This window comes from Xyrauchen texanus, chromosome 8 (genome assembly GCF_025860055.1).
Source record: "Xyrauchen texanus isolate HMW12.3.18 chromosome 8, RBS_HiC_50CHRs, whole genome shotgun sequence".
In the NCBI taxonomy this organism is placed as follows: domain Eukaryota; kingdom Metazoa; phylum Chordata; class Actinopteri; order Cypriniformes; family Catostomidae; genus Xyrauchen; species Xyrauchen texanus.
The window spans coordinates 7,111,819-7,133,126 of record NC_068283.1 but is presented as its reverse complement, the minus strand read 5'-3'; the positions used below and the strand labels follow the sequence as shown (position 1 = coordinate 7,133,126).

General features: G+C 38.6%; 1 protein-coding gene across 3 annotated transcripts in view; it reads right to left on the bottom strand.

Annotated features, from left to right (window-relative positions):
• The window catches only part of LOC127647708 (Na(+)/H(+) exchange regulatory cofactor NHE-RF1-like), a 39,366-nt gene extending 19,513 nt beyond the window's left edge, over nucleotides 1–19,853 (bottom strand). Inside the window, exons 1-2 of one of the 3 annotated variants that reach the window (XM_052132131.1) lie at nucleotides 18,872–19,851; nucleotides 3,673–3,843 (exon numbers count right to left, since the gene is read on the bottom strand). In XM_052132131.1, the coding sequence (XP_051988091.1) occupies nucleotides 3,673–3,843; nucleotides 18,872–19,378 (678 nt within the window). In that variant the 5' untranslated portion in view covers nucleotides 19,379–19,851. Of the gene's footprint in view, nucleotides 1–3,672; nucleotides 3,844–18,871 lie in introns of all 3 variants that reach the window. The other 2 variants (XM_052132129.1, XM_052132132.1) reach the window with 2 other exon arrangements.
• Nucleotides 19,854–21,308: the final 1,455 nt, after the last annotated feature.

Genomic DNA, 21,308 nt, shown 5'->3' with positions numbered 1-21,308 from the left:
AACAGTTTTAAAGGAATGTATGCTAGACACTTGTTAGCTGCTTTACATTTACCATCTGCTTTAATTCTCAGCCATTAAAATGCAACTTTTGTAAGAAATGCAAAAATAGGCAAAAAAAAAATGATTGTGTTGAAAACACATTTTAGCATAAAAAGGTTTTAAGAGCATGAGTAAAATAAATTCAGTGTGTTCAAATGTTTGACAGGAACACAAGCTCCAGTTAAACATAACCATTGCCTTGAGTAATACATTGTAAATTCTGTTTGCTCTGTTTGACATTCTGTTTGCATTCTCTTGTCTCTGTAATGTTAATGGCAGTGATGTGCCTGTTCCAGGGCTCTTGCCCATGTTCCACTTCTGTCCCAAGAGTCTCGTCTCCTGTGATCTCAACAGAATTCTTGCTTTTCTATGAACAGTGTTTTAACATTGTACTTGGAAAAGTATAAATCCATCATATTTTAATCTCACACCAACATTAAAAATAGTTATGTCTAATTAAAACTTAATCTGATATTTGTGGCACTTATTAGAGTATTGAGTCATTAGCTTAAGCCAGCGTCACACTAGACGATTTTTCCAGTGATTTTCAGGTGTGAGCTTCATTAACATAATTGCCGGCCAGGCAGAGCGAGCCGCAGTGCGTATTAACATCTGCCAGTGGGAGGTCGTTAATCACTTGACCGTTTGGACTCCCTGCACAGTTAATGGTTTCAAAAACTGAAAAAACTAATCTGGCTTGCTTGAAAAAAAAAATTCTGTCACTGAGGCGGGTTCTGACCTGTTAACATTACTGAGAATAACAAAATCCACAAAAGGAGGGAGATCATTTTCATTTTTGGCTCATAAACAATGGACTAGTCTTCCTAACACTGTTCGAGACTCAGACACACTCTCTCAGATTTTGTCTAGACTAAACACTTATCTATTCAGCCAGGCATTCACTTAATTTATCCCTCAATTCATAGTTACGCTGTTTTAGTTAGGTCTGCCGGTACCGAAAATCCTTCTCTTATTCTTTAATCCTGCTTTAAAGTGAATGGTATCTACACTAATTATAATCTATTTCTTTCCCTGTCTACACCTCGGAATTATATGGTTACCAGAGCCTGCCAGATCCATCTCCGGTCCTGCCTGATTTCCAATTCCCACTGTGTCACTGAGTGTTGATTACCAACTTCAGCATGTACCAGCCAGACTTCACTTCAGTCTACTAATATAGACTTCACAGAGGATGAATTGTTGCAAACTCAAAAACATGGGATCTTCATGAGCCTCTGTCTGAAGCATGGGCTCAGGATAGAGTTCATCAAAATTACCTGCCATAAGGTTCCAGCCGGACTGCAATGCTACTCACAGAATGATACCTATATCAACTTCAAAGGAATCTATAGGAGGATCAAAAGAGGGAAAACACTCTCTTAATCTACATAGAAAATAAATAAACCACTAACAAAAGCCTTTGTCGGCCAAAATATCCCTAACACAAATAAATTAAGCCACACGAAATTAAGCCACAACACAAATAGAATAAGTCACAAAACAACTAAATTAAGCCACAACACAACAATGTTAAGCAACAACACAACAAACTTAAGCCACAACACAATGAAATTAAACCACAACACAATGAAATTGCGCCACAACACAAATAAATTACACAACAAAAATAAAATAACTCACAAAACAACTAAATTATGCCACAACACAAATAAATTAAGCCACAACACAATGAAATTTTGGGGCTAGTGCCACTTAATTTAACCTAATTGCTTTATCTTAACATTTACAGATTTACATATTGTGTATAATATTGTTGCACTCGTTGAATTTATTTTCCAATTACAAATGCATGGTGGCGGTAACTTCGCATGATTGCACTTATGATTAGATCACATCACTGAGCCGTGCATTAAACCGGTGTATGTGTAATCTGCACTCATGCTGCTGCTTACTAGGAGAACAGAGCTGAAGTGGTTACAATAATGAAACAGCTGCTCAAAACAGTCTTTCCAACATTACAATATATTTATATGTATGTTACTAACATTCAAATAATCACAGAAATAATGGACAACATCTTTTCAAATCAACGCAGACATTTTAGTGTGAGCTCGCTGCCGCAGCAGCACCCGCTCTGATCATTCTACTACTCACTACAGCTATACACTATCTATACCTCTATCCGAACAGACACGAGCCATTCGACTCCGCAAGAGGCGGATCGCGTACCTCATCCAACTCATTCATAATCATTCTGCAAATGTGTCTTGCCTCCTCAGAGCATTCGAGCTCACCTCGCCGAGCAGCCCCGATAACCATGAAGCAAGAACATTTTCCCATGAATCGTATGCTCTCCCTTTAAACGCAGTGCGGTCCCGCACAGAGGATTCAGCCCATTCATTTCACAAATGCATATGCAAGCCTGTATCCTGACATTGCTTGACATATGTTCCAGTCACTTAATCTAGAAAACTATTAAGCCTAAAGCATCCGCAGGCATCACACTTACCATGTCTCTCTCAACAAGCATTTGTCAAAGTGCGTTTGCAGGTGTCTTGCAACACCAAATTGTGGGGAAATTTGAAAACACATCTACACGCAGTCTACACACCATCCATCCTCATAAATATTTCTCCGCTCTTACGCCTCTAATTTCCACGCAACCTATATTTCTGCCAATATCCACTGGGCCACTGGAGCGAATTCCCATGTGAGGCTGCCTCCACTGGAAAACACTGCTCCAGACCCATTCCCGCCCAGACCCATTCCCCTTTTCACTTTATCCCCATACTTTCTACCATTCTAATCTCTCCAACTTGACTCCCTGCATGAGGCTGCTTCTGCAAGCGAACCTGGTCCCAAAGCTCAGTAAAATGCTGCTTAATCCATTCTCGCATGAATCACATGCTCTCCCAATGAGCACTGTATGATCCCGCACTTGAGGATTCAGCCCATTAAAATTGCATAGTTTAAAACGCTCATTTAAAGCAACTCCATTCACTTCATCTTAATGCAGCAAGAGCTCTCCTGCTCTAATGCAGCGAGAGTCACCACGTCCAGGCCGTGGGTTCTCCCATTTGAACCACAGCACGGCCTTTCCGTTCTAACGCAATATGGCTCTCCCGTCCAAACCTAGTATGGCTCTCCTTTTAAAACGCAGTACAACTCTCTTGTTCAAACGCAGCACAGGCTCTCCAGTTCTAATCGCAGTAGGGTCTCTTCCGTTCGAATGCAGCAAGAGTCACCAAATCCAAGCCTCAGACTCTCCCGTTCTAATCGAAGTGAGGGTTCCCCCGTTCAAACGCAGCATAGGCTCTCCCGTTCTAGGCCGTGGGCTGGTAACTTTTTTCAGCACGAGAACATGTTGAGCACCTCCGTTTCTGAACTATTTTCCCTATTAATTGACTTTTAGTCATTGACAACAAATTTTAAATGTATTACAAAACATTCAGATATATTGAAATATATACATTATTTTACTTCCAGAACGCTACTGTTTCTATCTGTTGGAATGACTGTTAGTTGAGTTGCTGCCTATGTATAACGTTTCAAATCAATCATTATGAAGTTCCATTTGGGTTAAGATGCTGCTTTAGAATTTGGCTGCCTACATAGACAGTGAGACAGCTTACTAGGGTTTGGATTTGGAACACAACTAATGTGTGTTTGTACCTGTATTATGTGGTCTTTGGGTTGCAGACCGGATCTCTCAGCTGGCGAGTCGTCATCTATAGCTCTGATGTACTGACCGGGTCTGGACTTCTCACTGTGAAGGTTGAAGCCGAAGCCATTGGGGCCTTTCCGAATGACACAGAGCCGAGGTCTGAGCTCCAGTTTAAAGTCCTGCAGGGTAGACACAACAGCAGTACATTGACACACAAGGACATACCGCTGGAATCCAGAAAGATTGGCGTCTCAATGTCCGTGCCTTTTATCAGTAGTATCTTATCAGTGCTTCTCAACTGGTTTTGCATTTGCTGATTTTGTATTAGTATCAACAGCAGGGTTTCCACCATGCATTTTAATGCAAATTTGCTATTGGATGTTGCATAGAAAATGTTGGATGGAAACATCAAGATGTCAATGAAGTTTCCAAAATGCGCATAAAATACAAATACACTCGCTTGAGCTGTATAAGATGATATAAAATATGATGGAAACACATTTAAAGAACATATTCCAATAAAATATATATAGGAAAATAGATGCACATCAAAAACGTATTTGCCTTAACAAGCCATAAATACATAATTTGTTTAGAACATATTTTGAATATCATCGCATAGCATCTTAAATGTTGCTTTGGTTATTTTGAAATGATTAGCTACTATTACCTCCCAGAACTGTGTGACTTGGTTCTTGATATTTTAATGGTTTCATCAGTCTCAACAGTCAATACTGTACAAAACACAGTGTTTAATGTAGTGTGGGTCATATTTTTAACCTTGCATAGTTCTGTTCATGGTTTTTGAGGTGGAGTGCATGTCATCCAGCCTATCTTTGTTGACATATACCAAATTTGTCTAGCTTCTACCAAGTTACAGACGCCCTTTTTGCTATACATGTATGGTTATAAATATATATATGGTTAGTAGAATTTAGCATTGTTTTTTCCTTCCTGTTCGTGACCTTTCTGAGTCACAATCCACCAGTTGAGAACCACTGTTAAAGTGTTATATAGTCCTGTCTCACTGCCTGAGAATGACACTGTGACTGTGCTGGTGGAGAGGAATCATTCCAGACAGAAGGATTTTTTCTCTTTGTCCTGAATGTGTTGGAAGTGAACAGCACACAGGGTGAGGTTCCCTGATTATGACACACCACTCACTGTTCACTGGTGGTGTGCTGCTTTGTCATCCAGGAAAATAACACCCTTCCACTTCGTATAACAAGTTGGGTCTTTTTATAGACCACATTTTAGAGAGTGATTCAAACTATTATTTGTGATTAAGTTGGTCATTATATTCAGCTTAGAGAAACCTGCAATGTAAAGTCTACAGATTTCAATGCAGTTGAAGTTTTGCTATCACACACCTTTAATTGTAAGGGAACAAAAATCATAGTGGGTAAAATGGACACCATACTTAAAAGGGATAGTTCACCCAAAAATGAAAATTCTCTCATTGTTTACTCACCCTCATTCCATCCCAGATGTGTATGGTTTTCTTTCTTCAGCAGAACAAAAATAAAGATTTTTAGAAGGATATTTCAGCTATGTAGGTCCATACAATGAAAGTGAATGGTGACCAGAACTTTGATGCTCCAAAAAGCACATAAAAGAAAAACATACAAGTTATCCATAAGACTGGTGGTTAAATCCATGTCTTCAGAAGTGATATGATAGGTGTGGATGAGAAACAGATCAATATTAAAGGACTTATTAACTATAAATTCTCCTCACTGCCCAGTAGGTGGCAATATGCTTGAAGAATGTGAATCGCCAAAAACAAAAGAAGAAGAATGTGAAAGTGGACATTTACAGTCATTTTACAAACTTCAGATGTGAAAGTGAAACTAAACCGTCCCCATGTGTGACTTTCAGGTGTAAAAGTGGAGATTTAGAGTACAAAAAGGACTTACATTTTTATCTGTTTCTCACCCATAACTATTATAGCTCTTATGAAGATATGGATTAAACCACTGGAATTTTTTTGATTACTTTTATGCTGCATTTATGTTCTTTTGGAACTTTAAAGTTCTGGTCACCGTTCACTGGCATTGTATGGACCTACAGTGCTGAAATATTCTTCTATAAATCTTTGTTTGTGTTCTGCAGAAGAAAGAAAGTCAAACAAATCTAGGATGGCATAAGAGAATCTCATGGCATCAAAAAAATATTGGTCCAAAAATAGGCTTCATTTTCTATAAGCAAACTATAATGTCTTTTTTCTTTCTTTTGATTCTGGGGTGAAATATGTCAAGACATGTGAAAAGAGATGAAGAGTGCTGCTGTATTTAGAAAACTTTTCTGCTTAATTCAGCAATCTAAAAATAGGTAACAATAGAACTGGATCTAATTTTTAACAATCAGACATTTCATAGTATTTGGATGTGGAAAAATGCCTCTGGAACACCAGTAAAATTAAGAAACCACCTTACCCTAGCAACCACTTACCAGTGCCCTAGCAACCAGCTACAATAACCTAGTAACCACATAGCAGCGCCTAATCAACTGACTAGAAGACCACTGCAATGTATTCACAACCATTCAGAAGACCCTAGCAATCACCTAGCAATGCCATAGCCACCGGATAGAAGTCCCTAGCAACACCCTAGCAATGCCGCAGCAACTGGCCAGAACATCATAGCAACGTCCTAGCAACCAATCAGATCACTCTAGAAACCAACTGGAAATAAACCAACTGCAACACTCTAGAAAGCAACTGAAAAAAAGACCTTAGCAATGACCTAGCAACCATATACCAATGCCCAAGCAACCCACCAGAAGACCTTAGCAATGCTATAGCAACTAGACAGAACACCCTAGCAACCATGTTGGGACACTGTAGTAACCAGCCAGAAGAACTTAGCAATGCACTGGCAACCAGCTAGAACACCCTAGCGACCACCTATTAATGCCCTAGCATCCTGCAAGACCTTATTAACACACAAGCAACCAGCCAGAACACCTTAGCACCACCCTAGCAGCACTGTAGCAAACAGCCAGAAGTCCTTAGCAATTCCCTAGCAACCAGCTAGAACAACCTAGCAATGTCCTAGCAACCAGCCACAAGACCTTAGCAATGCCATAGCAACCAGCCAGAACACCCTAGCATCCATATAGTAATGCCCAAGCAACTCACCAGAAGACATTAGCAATGCTCTAACAACTGGACAGAACACCCTAGAAACCCCGTTGGGACACCATACCAACTAGCCAGAAGAATTTAGAACACCCTAGTGACCACCTAGTAATGCCGTAGCAACCTGCTAGAAGACCTTATTAACACACAATCAACCAGCCAGAACACATTAGCACCACCCTAGCAACACCGTAGCAACCAGCTAGAATACCATAGCAACTTACTAGCAACCAACCAGAACACCCTAGTAACCACATAGCAATAACCTACTAACAAGCAATAAGATCTTAGCAATATCCTAGCAACCAGCCATAAGACCCCAGCAACTTCCTGGCAACCAACCAGAGCACCCTTGTAGCCACCTAGCAATGCCCTAGCATCCTGCCAGAAAACCCTTAACAACGCTTTAGCAACTAGACAGAACACCCTTGCAACCATGTGGCTACACCATAGCAACCAGCCAGAAAACTTTAACAATGCCCTAGCAATCAGCTAGAACACCTTAGCAACCACCTAGCAATGCCCTAGTAACTAGCTAGAACACCCTAGCCACCACAAAGCAATGCCCTAGAAACCAGCCATTAGATGGCAATTACTTACTAGCAACCAACCAAAACACCCTTGTAACCACCTAGCCCTAACAACCCACCAGAAGACCTTAGCAATGCCCTAGCAATCAGCCAGAACACATTAGCACCACACTAGCAATGCCTTAGCAACCACCCACAGCACCCTGGCAACTGCTTAGCAATCACTAAGAGGCCCTTAGCAACCACCTAACAAGGACTACATCACTTCAGATTTCAAATGTCTCTTCAAACTACCCAATTAATCAGGCCTGATGTATATATAACTTTCAAACTTTAAACTAACATCTAAGCTGTGCTAAATGTTCAGGAAAGGCTTCATGCAAGGCTGAATAGCTAGATAAAAAAAGAAAGTTTCCTGTTAACAACAAAGTCCCAGCATTGAAAACATTTTACACCCGTGACCTTGGCCTTTTCCAGTACCTGTCGCCCATGCCACAAATACAAAACCATTGGAAACATCCTGGTAATGGTTAAAGATGTAAATCGGGTGTACCAGTCATGAACAGATCAGCCCAGACACACTGAGCACAGATTCAGAAACATCAACCGATCAGTCAGTGTTTGAGTGAGGCACAAGCACTGCTGCTGTCTCTCAGAAGCACGTTTGCCCACAGAGTCCACCAGAGACGCAACAGAGGATGTGTTGTCCACCTCGTGTGGAAGAATCTCACAAAGGTCACGGAATCTGAAGAATCTGTTGCCTTCACAAAAGCCTGAGGAGGAACCAATTACATCCTGTTTACACATCCCTGGACTTGACCTGAGATCAGCCCAGACAAACCAACAGCCACTGCAACATCAAAATAAATATACAGCTTATTTTGTGCTGTTTTACTTGCAGCTCCTGAGGAACAATGACTTTCACATCAAGAACATCAAGATATTCAAAAGTCTTTCTGCGTTTGAGAACTCAGCTGGATGATGGCTCAGTCAACTTAACACTAGCAGATCTCTGTCCATGCCCAAATAGAGGATATTCCACGTTCTCCAGAGTTCTTCCCTCAATTCTAGTGATTGATATCTTGGTCAGGCTGATTAATCAACTGATATTTGGTCATTGTGAGATTACATCCCAATCGGTGGGTTAACATATGTGGGCATTACACCTAGTGTTAACATGATCTGCCCCCCTGTTCTCTTGATATCTGTCCTGCCGTTGGCTAGTAAAAGAAAATAAGTCAAGTACTACTGAACTCAGTTCCACTGATATACTGTGCTGCTATCTAAATGTCGTGCCTTGGTCACAAACATTTTCTGGCCACTGTAAATAGACCTGATGTGATAATTTGGTTTTTGCCACTCTCATGTAAAAGTATAAACTAGGCCTAATATGAATTGTTAGCGAGTTCACTTTATATTAACATTTGCATAAATGCAAATATTTTTGGCTAATACAGGTTATCAAACAAAGTTAATGACACAGGAGGAGATGATAATAATAATAATATTAATGTAGTAATAAGGTTGTCTGTGCTCCTAAAAACAACATTATAAATGGATATTGGACTGACACTGGACCAAAAACAGAAGTGTTTTAAATAATATATAATCATGAAATGTTACTCCTATCTGACATTTGTTTTCAAAATCTTTAAAGGGATAGTTCACCCAAAAATTTTAATTCTCTCATCATTTACTCACCCTCACACCATCCCAGATGTGTATAACTTTCCTTCTGCTAAACACAAACAAAGATTTTTAGAAGAATGTTTCAGCTCTATAGGTCCACACAATCATATTAATGGTGGCCAGAACCTTTGTAGCTCCAAAAATCACACAAAGGAAACATAAAAGTAAAGGTTAAATCCATGTCCTCAGAAATTATTAAATGTGGGTGAGAAACACTTTTTTTAAAAAGTCAAAATGTAAGTCTTTTTTTACTCTAAATCTTCACTTTAACTTTCACTTTCAGAAGTAAAAGTGAAACTAAACAGACACCACATGTGACTTTCAGATGTAAAAGTGAAAGTGGAGATTTAAAGTAAAAAGAACTTAAAAATAGATTTTTTTGTCTCACCCACACCTATCATATCTCTTCTGAAGACATGGATTAAACCACTGGAGTCGTGTGGATTACTTTTATGCTGCCTTTATGTGATTTTTGGAGCTTCAAAGTTCTGATCACTATTCACTTTCATTGTATGGACCAACAGAGCTGAAATATCCTTCTAAAAATCTTCAATTGTGTTCTGCAGAAGACAGAAAGTCAAACACATCTGGGATGGCATGAGAGAATTTTCATTTTTGGGTGAACTATCCCTTTAATATAAGAAAGCTGTTTAATGAGGACAGCTAGTCAAACTCAAACAGTCAAAAGTTTCTCTTGACCAATATTTTACTAGAATACACTGAAACGTAAACCCACTTTTCCACCGACAGCAAATATTTATATACAGCAATTCCCTTGTGAATGTCCTGTCTAAGAAATGCAGATTGGAGATTTTGGTGAACTCAGAATTAACAGACCTTTCCTGTCTCCAATAACATCCATCTTGCCATAATAACCATAATGTAATCTGCCATCACAGTCAATATTCTGTACCTCCAGCTCCGCACATTTACTTGTCTGGCCATGTCCAGAGTTAACAACAGTAATCCAGACATTGACACATGGACCACAGTTCTTCCCATCTAACATGCCAAATAAACATACAGGGTCTGATTCATGAATTTCTTTGTAAATGTCTGTGCAAATTCCTAAAATCATTCTTTCATTTATACAGAGACTCATTCTGCTTGCCTATAATTTTATATTGGAGATCTATAATGGGTTTAACCATCTGCCGGGTCCAAAGTTCACCTATTTCAGACCAAATGTCCTGCAAATGATCAACCTCACTGTCAAACATGCCCAGCCTCATCCTGACTACACTGAACAGCTCTAGACTGAATGACCACAGATGACGTAAAGCAAAACCAAACAGCATGTGTTCATAAGTCAATAAAGAACTTGCTCTTGCTCTAGTAGCAGGTGGTGTATGTCTGCACTCTCCCAGAATGGAATCAGATCTGAAAGAGCTATTGAGCAGATCAGGTGTTTTAACCTTTTTGATGCCAAGGACCCCCAAATATGATGATGTGAGGGACCTCCTTCTGAAATATAGAGGCAGCTATACAGTATATTTTCATCTGTATACACACATTTACTGTATACACCACGAGAACAATTGTAAGCGTGACATAAAAAGACAACATGTTGTTAGCTAAATTAAAAAATAGCATTTTTATTGTCATCAGTGTTGGGTATAATCTGATTACAAAGTAATTAGTTACTGTAATCTAATTCATTAATAAAAAGTAGTGTGATTTTAAATTTGAGTAATCCGATTACAGTTAGCAACTTTAAATGAAGTTGATTACTTTTAAGTACATTACTTGTATTGCACACATTTTTAAAATAATACTCTTTATGTAAAATACATTAAAAACAAGGATTTTGTTCATATTTTGAGTCAGTGTAAGGGAGAAACGTGTGGTGCTAACTAAGTGTATCACTTGAGTGCAGCAATGAACAATGAGCAAATCTAGAAATGATCTTTAATTTGTTGAGCGGAAAAAACAAAACTTTAATATGAAAATTTTTATGGAAGTAATTTAAATTCAAATAATTAGTAATATGTGTACTGCAATCTGATTACAATTTCAAATAATGAATTAGTAATTTATGTGGATTAAGTTATTGAGATAACTTATCAAACACTGATTGTCAAAAAGAGGGGGGGGGTGTTTACTTAGTATAAGGTTGACAGTGCATATTTTCAGTAATGTTAGATTAAAACATACAGATATAAACGTAATCAATCTTTATGTATTTGCATATCCCTTTTACCAATAAATACTGTAAAAATACATTTTACAGTTTCAGCTTTGCTCAACACGAGCTCTTTAGGTGTTGCCATGTTATTAGGGGTGTCACTGCTCAAGGTGGAGATGCTAGTCTATTTTAGGTTGATAGAGTTTGTCATTTCCGGTCAGGCTTTGTCGAAGGAAAGGATTTTTCTTATTGTCAGGAGTTTGTGAACCTTGCAGAGTCCGGAAAAAGGAAATGGACTGTAGCAGTGTGGTAGCTGCTATTCAGAAAACCCAAAACCCAATACTGCCCCATTAATGCTATATTTGATATTATTTTTGACATTATTTTGTTAGCAAAGTAAACTTAACCAACATCATACATATTGCTAGGATTTTGAAGTGCTTTTTATTTAAGATTGATATAAGATTGTCTACATTGTGACCTTATTTTCATGACAGTTGTGCACATTTTACACCCCCAATTCTCTTTACCATAATGCAAAAAAAAGAATGTCATGATATTCTAATTTTTTTTTAATCAGAGGAACATTTCATCCAAACAGCCATTGCAGTCAAGTCGATTCAATATTTGAAAGACATTAAATTAAAAGACATTAATTAGTTTCTCATTAAATAAATTCAATAATTTTCATTGATATGCACATTTACATTTATGTTCCAAATACAATGATACATTGTAGCTTAATAAAAAGTACTAATATATTTATTGTGAATGAACAAGGTGTGCAAAGCTACATCACTGACTTATTTTTGAAACCCCATGTTGAACATTGCATAATACTAAATTAAACTTTTGGGACACATCAGGTTTATTATTATAATATGATGCTGAATTATCATTATTGTTCTTATTAGATTTGAGTTATACAAAAGTAATATATTTCTGTCCCGTTTACTTCACCTCCACCTGTGGCTTTTATTTTGACACCGAAAAGGCAATTGAAAAGGTATTTGACAGTAGTGTTCCGCATTTCCTGAAATGCTGTACATTTTCATTTCTGTTATTCTGTGCTGCATTTGCATATTTATATAATATCTTGTAGCGGTTTACACATGAATAAGACAACACTACATGGCACAGCACAATGCTACAACAGAGGTAAAATAGTCACTTGTTGGTCCCATTGATGTTGTCTATATCGAGAACAAGAGAGGGCCTAATACTGAACCCTGAAGTACCCCATTGGTTTGCTGATGTGACTTAGGCTTGATTGCTTGGTCCGACTCAGAGATTAATTCTACACCCCTGCCCCATAGATCTTTTATTGTGTTGTATGCTTAGGTCTAAACTGCAGTACAAATGCATCATTAATGTGGGTACCACCTAGTGGCATTGTTTTATTGCAGTATTTGGCCCTTTGGAATTTCCAGTAAGATTTACACACGCAGATTGGCACTTTTGGATGCATAATATGAGAGATGCAAAGAATACAAGCTGCTCTCTAAAAGCAATTTATTTGGAAACAAGCAGCAATGTGAAATGCATTATACATGACACATGGAAATTTGACATCATCAATAGCATTTCACTTTTGTGAATTGCAAACCATACCAGAGTTTATCTGAATTGTACTCCAGACCACCTTTTCAAGTAAACTAAGATGTGGTTCACTAATGCGCACCCGAGTTCGTAAAGCTGCTTTCACACAATTAACAAAGCAAACTCTGACATTAAACAGACTCAGTTCCACATGAAAATATCTAGAGTAAAAGTGCACTCAAATACATCTGAACCAACAATCAGAGGATGGGAGATTTTGCCCTATACAAACTTCAGAGGGAGTTCTCACTTGAATATAAAATCTCGGTTAACCACACCACAACTAACTGCACAACTAACTGCTTCTGCATAATTAAAAAACAAAACTGAGGAATACAAGTGATGTGGATGCAGCCACAAGACCAAAGGTATTTCCTTTGCTAAGATCCTAAACTTCTATATAATCAACAAGGATGGGTCCAGGGTCAGATGTGCATGTTGTGGTTGATGGGCTGATGGTGGGAGAACTTCTCCTAGATCAGTGCTTACAGACAGGGGAAGTGAGATATCTGCACATCCATGGAAAACAATGAGAGGAAACAGCTTTCTGGAGTCTCTGCGCTGCCAGCGGCTCCAAGAACAGATTCTCACAGACAGACTGCAGCCTCTTTGAAGCTCCACTTTCACACAAAAACAACCTCATCACATGATCTGCACCCACTAAGCTGTCCTTATCTTCATGAGTGTCATTATATTTAAACCAAAATAAGTGATTTGAGAAACACACTGCATGATTAGCATCATTTAATTCCAGACACGGAGGTAACTGAGATTCGTCCTCCGCCACCCGGATTGAGGCGAGTCACTACGCCACCATGAGGACTTAAGAGCGCATTGGAGTGAGTTGAGTGATATGAATCAGCCTCCCTGCTCTCAAGATATCCGCCATCAAAAACCCATATCGGTCGATAACTAGTCTCTGTACGGTTACACCACTCTGAATTTAAGCCCCAGAAAAAATATACAAATGTCTTTGAACTCTTTGAAAAATGTAAAATATGTTCACCATAGTAAAGGTGTATTCAAGTAACTGCATAGTGTCAAATGCATTTGTATTTTTGAATAACTTATTAGATCCGAATAAAACATGAGCACCATGTCATTGACCCAAATATACGATTTTGATCTATATGAGCTTTTTGAGCCATATCGGCCAGCCCTACCTCCAAAATACAGTTTGTTTGTTTTTTACAGGAAATAGCAAGACTCCAAGTTCTGTTAATGTCAACCTGCTCTTACAGGAACTTTTTAATGTGAATAGGTAAATCAGGGAGCTTGGCTGAGATATGGGTATTAACGTACCAGCCACGGGTTGACGTACCCTGACTCTTCCTAACAGAGGAGTTACGCAAGCAGCAGCAGTTGAGCTGGAGAGTCACAGTCAATAGAACTCAACACAAAAGCACTTCCACGCCAGTAATTGCCCTAGAGAGAAGGCTTATGCAAGACCAGTCATCTGTGCACGTTTGAAAAACAGCCCTGCTATCTTCACAGATTTCACTTTAACTTCACTTTAACTCCTCGGAGCAGTACAGGACAGCAACAGGCTTTTATAGGGAAATCTATGGGAACAGCCATGTATCTTGAAAACATTACAACACAACCCGCATTTACAGGTTATCTCTATTATTTTCATTCACAAGCTTTTATCTCGTATTAGTAGGCTATACTCCTTTACTCCTGTACCCACATGATGGGTAATGTATCAGCTATCAGCAGGTTTTCAAGGGTTGAGATGAGGACATATTCTTTATTTGTATGTTTAATATAGTTACATATGCGTGTACATGTGCTCTGTGGTTGCTAGATGTTGCACTAAGGTTAGGTGGTTTAAAGGTGGGGTGCCGAACAGATCTGCACACTGAGACCACAATGCCAAAAGGGCATTGTGGGTAATTTGGTTGTGCTGATGACATGGGAATGAAAGGGGGTTTGGGACACCATAGGGAGTCCAGCTGTTCAGGAGTCTGGCCTTGTTCCTGCTTGAGTAATGTGCAAATCATTATCACGGCTGCAGTACACACACCAAGACAGTTACAACCAACCGGACAACAAACAGAGAGACACAACAGACTCCGAACAGCTGGACTTCATCTGTACAGAGAGTAAAACACAGTCCTTCAAATTCCATCAAATGCAAGATTGATCAACTTATTGAGCAACCGTACATCCACATGTGCAAACCTACACAGGTGTAGTTCAGCACATTAACTAGGGACGTGTTCAACTAACATTTGACAACCAGGAACTGTCACAATACATTTTGACCAATATACTTACTGTTTTATCATTTAAAACCTCAGAAATGTCTGGTAATACTTCACATTAATGTTCCCTAAAGGTTTATAAAGGGGTTCATTTATGACTGATAAGTTATTTACAAATACATTATAAATGATTTATATGCATCTATAACAACATGCATAAATAGGGCAACTTTCATGCAATAGTGAGCATTTTAACTGGTATAAAATGCTTAATAAATACACTTATTCATTTTATGCTAATGAAACATTCAGAGCATAGTCATATAATAAAACCTGATGAACATTAAACCATACTGAACTTTATCTACACAAATGTATAATGTTAGCAACTTATTATTAACTGCTTCATAGGTGTTCACTTTACACAATGATACATTTCTATAGGTTACTAATGTTTTATAACTGTTATTAAGCATTTATAACTAGTGAGGTAATATGGTTCACTATTTGGCAGGTATTGCATGAAAGTAACCCATTTTATGCATGTTGTTATAACCACATATTAATGATTTATAATGCATTTGTAAATGACTTATTAGTCATTTATGCATGCCTTCATGAACCACTGATAAAGGAAACATTCATGTAAAGTGTTACCAAACGTACTTTTGTGAAATGGTTTGCTTGGGAAGTATGTTTGATAGTAACTGTCACTTTTCCAGATTCATCGACGTATGAAGGAGGGTAAGAACAGGTTTATGTCCGTACACACCTCTTGTATGTCACTTAAATTTTGTGTGAGAACCTTTTCTGTGCAAATAATAGTGAAAGAGACCCAGTGTTCCGAAGCAGAGCTGGAACTCTGTGTATGTGCTTGAGGTGTGAAATTGTATGTCAAAGGTATTTAGTGAGGAGGATTGGGGATGAATGCAGTTGTTTGTCTTCATCTGTGAGAAAGATGTGCTCCACAACACAACACCACCCACACAGTTAAATGACTGCAGCACTGAGTATATATGAGCTTCCAAGTGCACTACAATGTGTAGGTGTGCATTTCACAGCTGTTATAGCCCCTGCTGAAATAACTGTTCTTTTGGCAACAATGAAAACTTGAGGAATGCAATTTTCAATCAACGTTGCAACTGCACATATGGATGAATAAAATCAAAGCAATACAAACATAAAGAAATCAGACGTAGCCGTGTATCATGGCACAATACACGTCTATGCATCCTATGTCCTATGTAAAGAGGGCATACACATGGAAATCGCTTGGATGCACACAAGGAGCTCTAAAATGCAATTACTAGTTGAATCTGTGAGAACTGAAAGGAAACCATGTAAGCGAATGTAATGTGGGGTCAGTGGCGGAGCCAGGAATTTTTCATAGGGGTGGCCGGGCAGGGGCCAGCATTTACTCTGGGGTGGCACAAAAAACAGAATTTTGCAAACAAACATGGCACTCATCCAACATTAAAATAATTTTTAAAGTATTGTAGGTGCCCAAAATCACAATGATGTATAATGTACAATAGCTAGCCTACAATGACATTTTTATTAAAGTTCACCAAATAATTGTGTGTCATAATTTTACTCACCCTCAAGTTATTTAATCAAATAAAACTTAGGAAATTCACTTTGAAAACAGAATACATATTTCCCAATGCTGAAAAAAAAAAAAACTGTTTAAACAGGACCAGAAAATCATGTTCAAGATCACTTTATTTATTTATTTTTTATTTAGCACAATTACAACAGCCAAAAGGCTGACCAAACCTATTTAACAAATAGCAATCAATATCTATAATAAAAAGATTATGTACATGTCAATTATGTAAGTGCAAACTATGAAAACTCAGCAAACTTACAAGCTGTTTCCAAATTACATGACACTAGTACAAACAACCTACATTAGTTGGATTCGGTTATGGTGGTTTAAAGCAAAGAAATTCACAAATTTATCAAGGTTCAGAGACTTGGCTCTTGTGGACTCCACACTTAAGACACCTAGATTGCTCAGTCTGTCATCATGCATGGTTGAGCGCAGGTAACTCTTTACAGTTTGAGAGTAGAGAAGCTGCGTTCACATGCAGCTGTACTCACAGGAATGGCAACTGCAATTTTGCACAATCTAAAGAGCTCGTGGAATACCTCTTTAAATGGCTCAATGAGCACAGTCAAATCTACAACACTAGTGGGCTTCTGTATGCCAGCTTGCACTTTCCTCTCCAGAATTCTTTTCATTTGGTGAAGTTCATGTCTTAGGTCATCTATGTTGCATGAGTAGATAGAGGCAAATGGAAAAAGTTCTTTCTCATGGCAAAATGTTGCACTAGTTGGGTTCAGAGCTTGGATTCCCATCATAATTTCACAGTTTGGTTTTGAGAATCGTCTGTTTAACTCACTCAGCATCTTGTCAAGCACGGGGTAGAATATACTGGTCCGAAAAGTGTCTTTAGTACTTTCAGAACGGCCAGCTAGTTGGGACATTGTAACATATCCATGGAGCTTTGAGCTCTGTTTAGTCTTTCTTTTTTATAATAGATCGTAATTACGATCGGGGTGGCCAGTGGGGTGGCCGCGATTATTTCCATGGTGGCCGTGGCCACCCCTGGCCACCCCCTAGCTCCGCCCCTGTGTGGGGTGCGGGAGGATATTAGTCGGGAGGAATCTGATGTCCGTCTGGTGCAAGAGAAAATTTAGCTATGTTCACACAGTCAGTGTTTGGGATTGACAACCGTATTTACAGGTTTGAGTCTTGAAATGTCCACTTTACACAAAGACACATTTCCATAGGTTACTAATGCTTTAAACTGTTATTAAGCATTTATAACAGTTTACAAGTGAGGTAATATGGTCCGCTATTTGGCAGGTATTGCATGAAAGTCACCCATTTTACGCATGTTGTTATAACCACATATTAATGATTTATAATGCAATTGTCTGAATGAGCGAACAACCCTATTGTTAATTCATAAGACTCCAGTGGTTTAATCCATGTCTTCAGAAGTGATATGAGAAATATTCACATTCATGGGTGAGATCAATATTTTAGTCCCTTTTTACTCTAAATCTTCAGACATGAAAGTGAAACAAAACAGTCCTCACGTGAATTTCAGATGTATGAAAGTGTAAAAAAGGACTTAAATATTGATCTGTTTCTCACTCACACCTATCATGTCGCTTCTGAAGACATGGATTAAACCACTGGAGACTTATGGATTACTTTTATGATGTATTTATGTGCTTTTTGGAGCTTCAAAGTTCTTGTCACCATTGACTTGCATTGTATGGACCTACAGAGCTGACATATTCTTCTAAAAATCTTTGCTTGTGTTCAGCAAAATTAACATATTCGTACACATCTGGGGTATCATGAGGGTGAGTAAATTATGAGAATTTAAATTTTTGGGCGAAATATACATTTTATTTATTTTGTGTGTAAAAGCCTAGTTTTGTAATAAAAAGTTAATGAAAAAAAGTAATAAAATGGGGATGGGATGTCGGATCTCGCCTAGGACTCCAAGTAAGCCAGAATCGCCACTGGATTTCATCATTACATTTCAGTAGGGTTTTAAGTATGATATTATTAACTGGATGAGCATGCACTTCCATTAAATATGTATTTTTGAAAATAATATTTAGATGTAATCAGTGACAATATTATTTTAGAAAATATAATGTTTGAATCCCAGGGCGTGCTGAGTGACTCTAGCCGGGTAACAGAGCAACCAAATTGGCCCGGTTGCTAGGTGGTTAGAGTCACATGGGGTAACCTCCTCATGATTGATATAATGTGCAACACTTGAACCTGCATCATATATGTAATCAAACTGTGTGTGTGTGTGTGTGTGTGTGTGTGTGTGTGTGTGTGTGTGTGTGTGTGTGTGTGTGTGTGCGTGCGTGCGTGCGTCTCACCATGTCCGAGCTCACGGATGATCGGAGTTCCTCCACCGCAGGAATGTGCACGGGAATGATATCTCCGTTCCTCTTGGGCACCGGCACCGGCGGCGATGGAGACGGAGACTCTCTCGGTGTGTCGTTCCCCATCAGATCCCCGCTGAACTCGGGCTCATTGCACTCCGGCACCGGAATCCCCACTGTGACGAACTCCTTCACGCACATCAGCTCGTGTTTCTTCAGCAGCTGGTCGGTCTCTACATCCACCACTATGAGCTCCAGATTACCGGCGGTCGCGCGTATCCGCAACACGACCTGCTGATGGCTCTCGTTCTCCACGCGCTCTCCGTTCACGAACACGAGCCGGTCGCCCGCGCGCAGACCGGACAGCTCGGCGGGCGAACCAGGCTCCACCAGGCGGATGAACTGGCCGATTTTGCCTTTCTCTCCGTGCAGATGGAAGCCGTATCCGTTCTCGTCCTTCTCCAGGACGCACAGTCTGGGGCGCAGAGTCTGGCTGGGCATCTTGAGTTTCACCTGTTGATTGAATGTGATTTCAATGGAGAGTCCAGCGCTCAGATGATCACGAATGACACATATTAAACCCGCTCAGTTTCAGTAAATGAAGTGATTTGTTGATGAAAGTTCTAGAGTTCGAGTGTTTGTTTGGTCAGAGCAGCACATCAACATCATATCCAGCCCATGGAGGAATGACTTCTCTAAAGCACCTCCTCCTGCTGCTCATCTACGACCTGTATCAACCCCCTGCACTCATAGTGAAAGTAGGGTGAATTTGGGTAATCTGAGACATTTTCCAAGTGCACTACAAAATCTGCTATTTACTGTGATGTCATCTCCACACTTCAGACCAACACATGACATCTCTCCAAATTGTCCAAATGTTTTCATGCCATTTAAAAGCAATGTGGAAATGCGGATGTCCGACATGATATAAAATAAGAAATCTTTTAAAACTCTAGTCTACATATCTGTTAAGTGCATAGAAATGCAATATTTGTGTCCATGTTTCAAACCTTTTTCAAAATCATGCATTTCATTTAAAATATTGTTTAATGACTATAAACATGTCAAGCAGTATTACCATCAAGTAAAAGGTATTAAAGGGATAGTTCACCCAAAAATGAAAATTCTCTCATCATTTACTCCTCATGCCATCCCAGATGTGTGTGACTTTCTTTCTTCTGCAGAACATAAATGAAGATTTAAAGAATATTTTTAGCTCTGTAGGTCCAAACAATGCAAGTGAATGGTGACCAGAACTTTAAAGCTCCAAAAAGTACATAAAGGCATCATAAAAGTGACCAATAATCTATTACTTCAGAAGTGATATGATAGGTGTGGATGAGGAACAGATCAATATTGAAGTCCTTTTTTACTATAAATTCTCCTCCCTGACCAGGTAGTGATGTTCACAAAGAATAGGTATTGCAAAAAAAAAAAAAAAAAAAAAAAAAGGAGAAGAGTGTGAAAATGGAGATTTACAGTAAAAAGGTCTTAAATATTGATCTGTTATATAATCTGTGCTATATAACAACGAAATATTCATATTTCTAAACAATTATATTCTAATCTTCTCAAATTAGTGTTACTCAACTGCAGGTTCCCAATGTGATTGTATCTTAATAACAATGTAAATAAATATATGTACTGTACATATTTAATCGTGGGTTCCACAAGTTTGAAATTAGTTTTCTTAAATTAAAATTACAATGTAATATCAACTTGGATACTTCAAGCAGAGGAAACCTAACTGAATCAAGAAAACCCAGCAACATTTAATATGCCAAAATAACATAAATATTTCATTTTCACTGTCTAGTCCCATTAAACGCTTGCAGGGAGCTAGAAATCCTCTGCCCAGTTTCAGTAGAACAAACTAAATATTCAGGGTATCCCAACACAAATAGAACAAGTAAAGCTTACAAGAAATTCTTTATTGATGAATCATGAATTGTTTGAGTAATATGAACATTCGAGGAGCTGAATAAATTTGATGATGGGGAAAGTATTTTTTTTTTTACTGTACACACTAAGTTCTGTAGTCATTTCTCCTAATTCTTTTATTTATAATTTTCCAAATTACACACACACACACACACACACATGTTGTGTTTCCATGTTTTATGGGGACTTTCCATAGACATAATGGTTTTTATACTGTACAAACTTTATATTCTATCCCCTAAACCTAACCCTACCCCTAAACCTAACCCTCACAGAAAACTTTCTGCATTTTTACATTTTCAAAAAACAAATAATTTAGTATGATTTATAAGCTGTTTTCCTCATGGGGACCGACAAAATGTCCCCACAAGGTCAAAAATTTTGGGTTTTACTATCCTTATGGGGACATTTGGTCCCCACAAAGTGATAAATACACACTCACACACACACACACACACACACACGTTTTGGGGATTTCCATAGTCATAAT